The 12,860-nt window shown below is 35.9% G+C and overlaps 1 protein-coding gene across 1 annotated transcript; it reads left to right on the forward strand.

The window, feature by feature from the left end:
* Positions 1-5,205: 5,205 nt before the first annotated feature.
* Positions 5,206-12,860, forward strand: LOC125229763. Its single transcript, XM_048134701.1, has 5 exons — positions 5,206-5,260; positions 10,901-10,981; positions 11,635-11,754; positions 12,346-12,576; positions 12,745-12,860. Exons 1-5 carry the CDS (start codon positions 5,225-5,227, stop codon positions 12,826-12,828), a joined length of 552 nt encoding a protein of 183 aa, XP_047990658.1. The 5' UTR covers positions 5,206-5,224; the 3' UTR covers positions 12,829-12,860.

Below are 12,860 nucleotides of genomic sequence, written 5' to 3' on the forward strand. Positions count from 1 at the left end.
TTAATCCGTTTCCATAGTTTTATTTCAGAAAAAAAATGTCCTAAGATTTCCATACATTTTTCAAACCTTCCATTCCGTTACCGCCATACAAAATATTTATTTTTAAAATCGGGACTTGATCGCATATGACGTTGGAGGTCAGTTTAATATAATACGCGATTAAGTCCCGATTTTAAAAATATATTATCAATATGGCAAGTTTACAATCATACATGCAAATTACAACTTAAATTTAGCATGAATTCCGTAAATAGTCGATAGCGTCGCTCGTGAGGTTTATGTTCGGTTAAAAATAATTATGTGTACAAATCGTGAAAGTTTAAATCAGTGCCATACAAAATGTATGAAAAAATGGTAACGGAATGGGAAAAAATCTTTGGACACTTTTTTTTTAATGCTGCCATCTAGTGTCGACTGGCATAACCACTACACTAAGAGCCCTTATTCCTTAGAGCGTTCATCAATTTCGTGAAATAGCCATTGATAGATGGCTCCTAAGTATTAGGATTGAAAGAGCTCGCGATTCTGAGTGAAAACCATATAAAAATTCCAAATCCAAGAAAAAAGTGGGGTGGACAACTTTGAAAATATGACCCATTTATCAACAGCAAATATTTACTATAAACACTTAATTCAGCCGATAATAAAAAGTATAATAACAATAATCATGACTAGCATAAAAACAATACTTTACATTCTTCAGTGATTAAGAACGAAGCAAAAGCCTACTCAAACGCATTTTCCGCGACTAAATGAAATAGATCATTAGTTTCAACCTCGTTAAAGTGACTTCGTGCGACATATTTTCCCTCTGTCCCACAGTCCGTAGAAAAAGAGGCATTTTCTTTGCGAATATTGAAGTCAGTTATATCTTTTGTATTCTGAATGGTAGGGCTCGTTAGGGTTAAGTGTCAGTCTAGCGCTGGCCTAGCATTGTAATAACCTAATAGCATATCGCTTCGGAAAAAGCACACATCTGGGACCTTGACAGCTGGACGCCATATCAAGTTTTTTCCAAATCAAACATAATTGGACTTTCAATCAATTTTCAGAGGGTTAAATCCACATCGTCCACGATGCCACATCGTCGTCAGCATACCTACAATTTCAAAGTCATCAGCAGGGCCCATAACTTTCATGCCGATGACATCAATTTGAAGTCACGTTGCATATAGGATGATTCAAATAGTTTTATTGTAATAATTAATCATTATTCATTAATCAATTTAATCGTTTACAAATGACTTCAGAAGTAAGCATAATACGTGGAATAATTAATTTAATACCTACTTGATACGTGAAACGAAAAGGAAACAATTTGTTTTGTTTTAATAATTTATTGAAATATGATAACAAAACTATTTAATAAAATGTTTGTTTAAAAAATAAACAAATAATTTTATTTACTTTTCACGTATCAAGTGAGTGTTAATTATTTCACGTATGAATAGATTACTTTTGAAGTCATGATTAAAATGATTGATGAATAATGATTAATTATTAAATAAAACTCTTGAATAATCCTATATGCAACGTGACGTCAAATTTATGTCATCGGCATGAAAGTTACGGGCCCTGGTCATCAGGTAAATGTAGGTAAATAAGACACATTTGTACTTTTCTAAATGCTTTCTTGTTGTTGTACCTAACGAAATAGTTTAGTGTGTCTGTTATTTTACCTTCACTAAAACTGTAACAAGAATATGAATGAGTTAGTAGTGTGGACCACATAGGAAATGTGACAATGGAGGAATACTGACAAATTAGATAGAATGTATTGTCCGAAATAAATTATTGTTATTTTTATTTTATTTTATTTTATTTTAGACAAGTTGAAAAGGTGAAAATATAATAATATACCTACGAATGTGGATGAGTTGATTCTAAACCAGTAATTGAAGTGTTGCCTAATTATGCGTCAGACGTAGTTTCACAAGTTTCCGTAAAGATTTTTTCCATAATGATGATCATTCTTCAGTCTTTGTTCAATTGCAGACTTGAGTCTTATTACTTAGTGAAATAGTAATCTCGTTTACGTTGATTAATCTACAAGGAAAAATATACTGTGCTCTTTTAATTTGTTTTTATGTTTACTTAAAGATAGGTACACTCAGCGTAAAAAGTAACTAACGTTCAAAGTAAACATATTCTTTTGATTACCTAGTTTAAAAATATATGTACATAAATAATTTATCTATACATTTTAGTCAATATATTTTAAAAGGACAAAGATACACATATACTATTTAAGAACTCAAAGTATGTACAGGAAAATATACATAAGTACCTACCTATTTGTAGCAGGTACAAACTTTTCAAATACATTTTCCAAAAAAGTTGGAAATAATAAGATTTTTAAATGGATATATACCTAAAGCAATAATATTGTTTTGTTATTTGTGATATATACTTAAATAGATTTGTTAAAAATGGGGGCAAAATTGTTTTTAACGCCGAGTGGGAATTGAAAAACGAGCAAGTGAAAGGATTCTATTTGTGCCACGAGCGAAGCGAGTGGTTCAATAGAATCTCTTACCAATTGAGCTACGGAAGTAAAATACGCCGTGTACTTCGGACTTTGGTACTATAGCATTGCACAACGCAAAAAATGCGTTTATCACTGCTTCAGTAGTTCCACAGGTGGTAAATCATCTTTATTTTAGATTCACCTACTTTATCAATTTTAAAGCAGTTAGCAGACGTTTTCAAGCTTAATAAAAAAACCCACTAATTAATATTGTTTTGGTTATTTGTGACATATATACTACCCGTTAAAATACCTATGCCATGAGAAAACCCCATTTATCTACATATATATGTGGCACTGAAGCTTTAGTAGTTTCATGTGTTCTGCCTACCCCTTTATGGGATACAGGCGTGATTGTATGTATGTATATATGTATGTATAAACTAAAACTAATCACAACTTGTACACACAGCAAAAAGGAGTGTACAAGTTTCTAATGGGTTGGCAACGCGCACGTGACACTCCTTGAGCTGCAGGCGTCCATAGGTGACGGTGACCGCTTTCCACCAGGCGCCTGCCCGTATGCTTGTTTGTCACCGACGTAGTATAAAAAATAATCATGTAATGTTAGCTTAAAGCTGAAAGATAGGCCGAAATATCTACAGGATGAAATCAAATTGGTAATACAATATTATTTTCTGGATCTATTCATAATCTATTCAGCGCTGGAAGTCCCCAGCAACACGCTGAGATGAGGCCATTTCGTGGCACTTCATTCCTTTCTGTCTTGTTGTTATGATGTGTATTTTGTCTTGCCTGTGTCCACGAATAAATGTTTATTCTATTCTATTCTATTACGATAATTTTTTACTATGGGACTTAAAATATATCGAATTCGGCAGAAAAAAATGTGTAAATTCTGTATCGAGTTCATTAATATGTACGCAAATTTGCAAGGGATGAGTATGAAGAAATGAGTAGGTACATATTAAAATGAATCATAGCAAAAGTAGGTTTCATAATTTGTATGGAGATGTAGATTTTGAAGTGATGTTTTTGAAGATGGTCCCATAACAAAAGTTGGCTGTATACCTAGTCATGAGTAGATCCAGAAAATATTATTTTGTATTACCAAATTGATTTCACCTTTCTATTATAATATAGTATGTAGATCCTCAGACAAGGTAAGGCGACCAAAAATTAGCTGTCTTTGCCACTAAAGCAGGTGAACAAAAAGCTTACATCTAAAATACGCCCTTGAAGCATTATGTTATGACCTAGGCCACCTTGGTACTAATATTTATTTACTGCGTAACTTTGTCTCATTGTCAATCATGTCCCTTAATCAAGGCGTCTCGGTTCAGATGTGACTTGAATCATTAATATAAATATAATAAGTATTCTTATTTTCTATTAACAATGTAGGTAGATGTTAATGATTGTCATCATCACTATCACCATCACTACATAGTATAAAACAAATTCGCTTTCTCTGTCCCTATGTCCCTATGTATGCTTAAATCTTTAAAACTACGCAACGGATTTTGATGCGATTTTTTTTAATAGATAGAGTGATTGTAGAGGAAGGTTTACATGTAGGTATAGTACCCGTGCGAAGCCGGGGCGGGTCGCTAGTCATTATATAAGGTACAGCGGGGCAAATCTCGATTAGGGGGTAACTGATCCATTTTGTCCATTATTACACTTGACTATGATGTTGAGTTCTACATGTATCCACTGAATACGCCTACCATATAGGTACATATAACCGGTGGACACTCTTTAATAATGCAAACATTGTAGAACGTGGAAAACATGGACCAGTTACCTTGTCCCCTCAGTCGAGATTTGCCCCGCTGTGAAAATACTCTTCTTTACCGTTGCTTTGACTAAATCAAACATGCATTATATAAAGATTTGTTTTAGATAAATACATAATATTATAACCAATTTATTACTGATCATTTTGTAAGTAAAGATATCAGTGAGCGTTATGTTTGATTTGAATAACTACAATGGAAAAAGACTACTAATATGTGCAGCGGTACCCACTTATTTAGTTTCATATTAGGTATGTATTTCTAAATCCTGAGGAGTTCGATAATATCTCATTTTGTTACTTCACCGACGAAAGTATTGACAAAATCGAAGTCATCCATCAAAAATTGAATCCCTTCCAAGACCATTCAGTCCATAAAATCGTTTACAATAGATGACAGTTATGATTATGTTAAAAATACTATCCCCCTTGTAGTGCCAGGTTAAGAATTTTGCCGCCCTCTTTCTGCCCGTGGGTGTCCTAGAGGTCGATTGTGGGATATGGGTTCAATAAAATGTGGGCGATGGGCTAGCAACCTGCAATATCAACATTTCGTTTTTTTTTTTCAACCCCTTATAGAGTGGCAGCTTGAACAGTGTTTTATGTGCTCTGCCTTCCCCTTTTAGAAATATAGGCGTCAGTTTATGTATGTATCTATGTAAAATACAAAAAGTGAGAGAGCACCTTTAGAACGAAACCGAGCTAATTCTTAAACAACTCGCTATTGCGTTTTGTCAGTATCGTTCTAAAGGTGGGACGTGGTAATAATTGATTCCCATCCCGGAACCTCTTATACCATAACAAATATCAGATTAAGATCCAGACTAGCAATAAAACACGCCAATTATCCATCTTCCTCTATGGCGACACCTCACAATGGCTGACCTTACGGAGGTACTATAAAGCCTTGCGCCCGCGCACCGGCGTCATTCGCCACCATGTTCAGAGGCTGTGTGTTGTTCGCTGTTTTACATGTAAGTTGCAGTTTACTTAGAAAAAATAAGACAACTAAAGTGATTCACGAGTTTCAGCGTGTTATCTTAGAAACAGGTTACAGTTGTGGAAGTTGGGGAGTCTCTAAAAATTTGTGACACTTTTAGGAAATATGAAAAAGCTTTCATTTTTTATATTTATAAATATTATTAAAAAAATGACATAATTGCAACTTCTTGACGGCACATTAGTATGTGGTTTTAGAATACTAAATAACTTTTATACATATTTGTGGTCAGAAATGTCAATATTTAGCTGTCTTCCAAATCTCAAGGGAGGATGTTATCAATTCGTCTGTATGATTTTTTTTATTTTGATTCTATGCATAGACAGACACACATCTCTTTTTATTAGGCGGTTATAGAATGGTAGTTACATCTAAAACGTTATTTTATCCGTTATTTTTGATGCTGCCTGTACATGGTCATGGCCATGACCTATCATCATCCTTCTTGCGTGCTCATGGGAGCCTGGGGTCCGCTTTTGACAACCTATACAGTTGGGTTTTATTTAGACGGGCGATCATGTGCTACTGCATCCTACTAGTAGAGCGGCGAGAGGGTCTCGGAAAAAGTTGATGTGACTGGAGAGTATACTGCTGACAAGTGGTATCGTTCTGATCGGTAGACTTTACTGAGTACGAAATAATGACTTGTCGCATTCTCAGACTGTGGGGGGGTTAACTATGACGTCACAAAGATCGCGGTCCCGGGTTTCATTTTTTTGCCAATTTGTCTAGAACCCCTTATCCAATTTTGAAAAATGAGGTGTCGATTGAAAGCGTATAACATGCTGATTAAGATTTCTTATATGTGAAAAGTATAGTTTTGTTAGTTATTTTTTAATTAACAATAATGCAAAAAATACTTTTTTTTTACTCTCTTTTTTGATTTTTGTGACTCAAAAAGGCAATGAAAACGGCCACTTAGCTAAAAAATATGTTATATAAATCATTTAACTACATTATTAAGCTATCTGTTGCTTTTTAAATTTCTACGATCGGATAATAAATAAGCAAACTACAACCACATACCGTGACATATGGGTTTTTCTCTGGCCTAAAAGCTACACAGAGGGTCAGGGGAGAAAAAAACTAGGGTTTAAGTTTAGTTTTAAGTTATTTTTTCCTTTATTTGTTGATTTTATTGTGTTTAATTTTTTTGTAATTTTATCAAGGATACACGTTGGTTTCTTTTGCTAAAAGTTCCCTGTTTTATGAGAAATGTTATGAATGTTATGGCATTTTCCGATAGAGACTAAAATTAACTTTCAAATAAGGCCAAATAGTCATACTTTTACTTATATAATATTAAGGGTATGGCTATGTATCAGTAGGCCACATAGTCATACTTTTACTTATATAATATTAAGGGTATGACTATGTATCAGTATGACTATGTGGCCTTATTTGAAAGTTAATTTTAGTCTATCGGAAAATGCCATGAAATTCATAACATTTCTCATAAAAAAGGAATTTTCAGCAAAAGAAACCAACGTGTATCCTTGATAAAATTACAAAAAAATTAAACACAATAAAATCAACAAATAAAAGAAAAAATAACTTAAAACTAAACTTAAACCCTAGTTTTTTTCTCCCCTGACCCTCTGTATAGCTTTTAGGCCAGAGAACAACCCATATGTCACCTTTGCCTCCCCTTTTAAACTCGTCTAGGGTATCAAACCTAGGAAACCAGTCAAATTGCATACCCACTTTTTTCCTTTGTAACCACCGCAGACTGGCGATTATTGATTTTAAGAAAATGATTGACATTGTTTCTTAAAGTACTTTAATTGTACTTTCAAATGATACCAATATTGATAGGTTACGATGAATAAGATTAGAGGTATATCTGCTTGAAACGAATTTTGCGTGAGGTGTAATTTGATAGACGCCGAATGTATGGGAACGCGAGTCAAGCGGTACTCCCCGCCTACAGGTATGTGGTTGTAGTTTGCTTATTTATTATCCGATCGTAGAAATTTAAAAAGCAACAGATAGCTTAATAATGTAGTTAAATGATTTATATAACATATTTTTTAGCTAAGTGGCCGTTTTCATTGCCTTTTTGAGTCACAAAAATCAAAAAAGAGAGTAAAAAAAAAAATATTTTTTGCATTATTGTTAATTAAAAAATAACTAACAAAACTATACTTTTCACATATAAGAAATCTTAATCAGCATATTATACGCTTTCAATCGACACCTCATTTTTCAAAATTGGATAAGGGGTTCTAGACAAATTGGCAAAAAATTGAAACCCGGGACCGCGATCTTTGTGACGTCATAGTTAACCCCCCCACAGTCTGAGAATGCGACAAGTCATTATTTCGTACTCAGTAAAGTCTACCGATCACAACGATACCACTTGTCAGCAGTATACTCTCCAGTCACATCAACTTCAAAACTAGACGACTTTTTTCAATTCCGCCGCCTTACTATACAGAGAACAAAACATTCTATAATATTTCCAAAGACCGATCCTTTCAGTTGTGAATCCTGATTCACACATAGGTAAGCATAGTGTACATAAAACAAGTAGGTTTCAAAATCCTTCATTACCATGTGTAATTACTTCCTTAGATTTATTTTGGGACTGTTCACCGTGTTGTCAACTTTTGCTATTGTTGTGAATGTTGTGTAGTCTCATGACCCTGAAGGCAAAATTGGCAATGTTTCACTATTCTTCTTCTTCAGTTTTTCCCTCAATGCTGAGGATAAAGACATCATGTCATTCTGTTGAAAACTAAGTCCTTAATAGGCATCCTCGCCTCGTGTAGTTTTAATTGCATGGGTGTAGTAATTTGAACACACCAATCTAATCGGGGTTTCACTATTATAAGGTATCGGTTGTTCTGACACGTCGCGAGCAACGTCCAGCGACTCATGATATCATAGACGTTTGGTCAGCGGGTGTTTGGTCGTTTATGTCCCCGAAAAAAATCAATTAAGTATAGCATAGGATAGACGTCGCGTTGACGAGTCACTGTACTAGGCTTGTGTCGTTCACGAACTATGAACTGTTAGGAATAAAATCCCATCAATGACCGAAATGAACTGAATCTTTCCGTGGTCTGAGAATCGGTCTTTGCTCATTTAGTTTAGTATAGGATCGGCGAACGCGAGCGGTTTGGATCGAGAACGAATGTGTGACTGCGCCGACCGAGAGCGAGAGCTACTTAGCAGAGCAACAAAAAATTCATATTAAACTTCGGTTACTTACAATCTTTCGGCCCGGAATGTTACTATCTGTGGACTATTCGTATAATTTTGACACTATTCGGTCCCATTCGTTCTGATCTTTCCGACCGCAGTGATCGCTGGTCTGGCTGAACTAAATGAGCAAAAGACCTAAAAGAGCGAACTAGTTCATAGGAGCGATTGAACGAGATCGGAGCGCTCCGATCAACGAACGAAACGGCACAAGCCTACACTGTACTGCACCCGCTGCGGGTTAGGGTACGTAGACAAATGCACAAACGCTTTCGTAATATCGTTATCATAGTTATCTCTATCTCACTTCCGCATTGGTGCCATAGAGGCAGAGTGCATTTTCATCGGAGTCTAGCGCTAACGATTGCCACTTCGGCTAGGCTGGAAGACTTTGCAATTTCTACACTGTCAATTTTGCGTTTAAACGCTTTGGATGCGATATGTGACTTTAAGGTTGACTGGTAGATAAAGAGTTATAGCGTTATGTTCGCCTTTTGGACAACGTGTTTTCTTACAGTTTATAATGACTATCTAGATTTTAATAACTTTTTCAGTAGGTATGTGTAAGGATATGATGTACAAATTATGTCTAAATTTCCATGTGGACATCATAAAATAAAAGTGTAATGCTCACAAAAGAGACGCTCTTTTACCTAGACGTAATGCCCAGAGACAGAAAATTTTGTCAAAAACTCGGAAATACAAGCCGAAATTGTACATAATTATATAACAACGTAGTTGTGATAATTAATTAGTAAATGTGCTCAAAAGGAGTATTTCCAGAATAGTGCACAATTGCACACCGCTTTCGGTCGGGTGATTAGCGGTCCTGTACAAACGTCTTTGTGGACTAAATCCTAGAGAATTCATCAAATTATGTAATTGACTGTAATGTACGATTGTACAATTAAGTAAGTTATCACATTGTACCTTGGACAGCTAGAAGAACTAACATCTCTATTTTGGAAGAACTGAATATCAATCACCACATGGCTCCCCAAAATATGCCACGAGCGAACCCTCAGATTTTTCCGACACTTTATGAGATCACCGATACATAATAAGGAATGTATCATCTTAGGGCGAGTAGCTAGCCATACACGTATGGATTTGTCCGCCGCGCAAGTTTCGGATCTGAACCGCGATCAGCCATACACGTACGGATTGATCCGCCGGGCAAGGCTGGGATCTGATCCGCGGCTTGCCCAGCGGACAAATCCGAGGCGGACATATCCTTGCTATTAACAACTAAGGTGCGATCCGGCGGGCACATCCGCGCTACACACACACGCGCGGGCAGCCGACGGATCTGCCCGGCCCGTACCCGATCCATCGGTTTTGAGCACGGGCAGCTGACGGGTATCTATTTCTCGCCACACACGGACGGATCCGACGAGCAGATCCGTACGTGTATGGCTAGCTAATGAATGGCAAACGTGCTTGGGGCGGGGCTTGACGGTTTCACTGTATGAATAAGTCGACTGGCGGCAGCCTATACCGTGCAGTCCACTTGGCTTATGACCACATTTAGTGGAAACACGCTACTTGTGGTCGCGATCCTCAGCATTGAGGAACGAGGAAAAAGAAGAAGTTATGGTAATTGGCAATTGGAATTGAACTATCTGATTATCATAGTAACTATCGTACGACGTTTTTCAGTACATGGCCCTTAAACTTTTGACCTAACAAGAAATGTTCTACTTTGCGAACTATTATTTAGTGTTGGAAAAAACACCATGTGTACCGAAAAATATATTATATGTTCCCATATCATATACAGCGTGACAAAAATCGCGTGTCTAATAATAAAACTAAAGTAACAAAACAATGACGTACTATGCAAGTGTGGGAAACTCATATTTAACTAAAACCTGAAACTTCCTGAGCGATAGAGACTTTATTTCAACTGCTGAAAGTATGTTATTGCATAAAATTCACAGCCTAATATTGGCGTGTTGCATAAAGTACGATGGTTTTTATTTAATTGAGGTCAATTCGACGAAAACGGGAAAAAAGACATAAAGTTTACTAAGTTAAGACGATACAGGAGGGGTCAATTCTCCATACAAACGCTCGCTTTTTTGATATTCTTATTATTAAAGACGCTAGAACACATCCAAAATTTCCAAAAACGGCTTTATTTATTATGGCGCAAAAAAGAGGCGTGGTCATATATATAGTCCTCCTCAGCTCAGTCAGCTCTCGACCTCGATTTTAAAGATTTTTTTCGCAATATCTTTTAACTGAGTTATTCTATTTATAGGGACAATTTTTTTTCGATAAACCTAGTTAAAGTAGTTAATAACACTAGTATATTTAACTGAAATTCCCAAATTGAAAGGGGGGCTCCTTTCCATTTTATCATTTTCGCTCCTGTAGCCTCTTAATAAATATTTTAATTTCTTTTCAGGTTTTTTCCGCACAAGGACAGCTACCACCAAACTTGCCTCCAAACATCCCTCAAAAATGTTTAGGACCACCTCCAATAGTTGTAAGTAGTACAGTTTTTAGTTTAGGCAATAACATGTTCACAGATAGATCACCATTTTCGAAACAGCGCGGCTTTTGTAAATCCATACTAATATTATAAATGGGAAAGTGTGCGCGTCTGTTTGTTTGTCTGTCTTTCACGGCAAAACGGAGCGACGAATTGACGTGACTTTTTAAGTGAAGTTAGTTGAAGGGATGGGGAGTGTCATAAGCTACTTTTTGTCTCTTTCTAACGCAAGCGAAGCCGCGGGCAAAAGGTAGTTACATATAAAATGTTTTCCCGTATATAGGCAAATACACTGTCACATTTAATTTCATAGAAATGTGTTTCCAAGTAGTGATATGTATTATTTCAATTTATTCATTGCATTAAAGCGACTCATTGTATGTAAGAAGCTCCAAATTGCGTTTAGCCGTAATGTCCTCACTAGTTTATTTCCATAGAATGTATCATGGGTTTACCTTGGTGATGTTTAAACCTATTACAACCTGTCAACAATCATCTCATCTCAAGGCGGCTGCCTACATTTAAAATCTTTGAAAATTTTAGTGTGACAATGGGGAACCTTATTATTTAGCTACACCGGCACAACTTTTGATAGAGAATCAATATTAAAACTTGGCTTAATCATTAAAATAATTTGAATGTTTCAGGAAAAACCTCACGAATGCTGTCCAATCCCACCCTTCTTCACAGATGAGGATTTCGCCGAGTGCGGCTTCCAAAAATTGGACGACAGTGATCCTGAATCAAAACCACGAGGACCACCTGATGTAACTATTTATTCACTATTTTTGTCTTTATTTGAATAATTGAAAGATGTATATTTATTTTGGTTTGATATTTTTAATGGGAAAACCGGGGAAAAATGATCCCCGGGGTATAATGACGCCTTTTAAGTTTGAACTGTATTTACTTTATTTCTCTTAATGATAACCAAGATAAGATGACTATCATGTGGGTCAATTAAAATCAATCGAAATGAAATAAATCTACATCACGGTAACACGAAATTTGACTTATGTGTGATAGTCACGTGATTATTTCTAACCATCTGACCTAATCGAAAATATTTACTATTATCCAATTTTCTGGAGTATGTACAATTATACATACTTTATTTTTTAGCTATTTATTAAAAAAATCGTTAAATTACCTACAAGGCATTTCAGTTGAGTAATCACAAAAACTATCATATTATGGTCCCCGCGATACAGGCTTGCCTAGTGCGGGTACTAAAGTTAATCATGTAGACATGTACATTTGTACAACCTAGTGGTAGTAAATATTTTTCATTTTCATTTTCATTTTTCATTTTCATTAATTAATTTATTAATTCTACATTCTCCTAATATTTATTTCAGTGTTCAAAACAACTATGCATGTTGAAAAAGTACGAGCTCCTCAACGAAGGCGAAGATATCGATGAGGAAGCCATCACGAAGTTCCTGGACAACTGGGCTGAGAAGAACGAAGAGTTCCAGGCCGCAGCAGACCTAGCCAAGGAACGATGTGTCGGGAAGAACCTGTTCGGACCCCCGCAGATATGCGAGGCCAATAAGATCGTGTTCTGCGTCAGCTCGACTATTTTCGATGTAAGTTATGCAATATTCTTGGTGCATTCGCATTACTGACATGCTCAAACGTGCTCAAACCGTTACACGGTCGTGTGTTTTTTTTTAAATAAATACTTTTAATTTTTCCAAAGTCCAAATAGGTTATTATACTTGATTATATTAATAATTTTTGCGTTCTTTTCACAGAAATGTCCAACCTGGCAAGACACTGAAGGATGTACAGCACTGAGGACTCACATGGATGACTGTAGACCTCCTTTCCCAAATTAAATATATTTTTTAAGTAAATCTTACTGCTTGGC

The sequence above is a fragment of the Leguminivora glycinivorella genome, chromosome 9 (genome assembly GCF_023078275.1).
Source record: "Leguminivora glycinivorella isolate SPB_JAAS2020 chromosome 9, LegGlyc_1.1, whole genome shotgun sequence".
Taxonomy (NCBI): domain Eukaryota; kingdom Metazoa; phylum Arthropoda; class Insecta; order Lepidoptera; family Tortricidae; genus Leguminivora; species Leguminivora glycinivorella.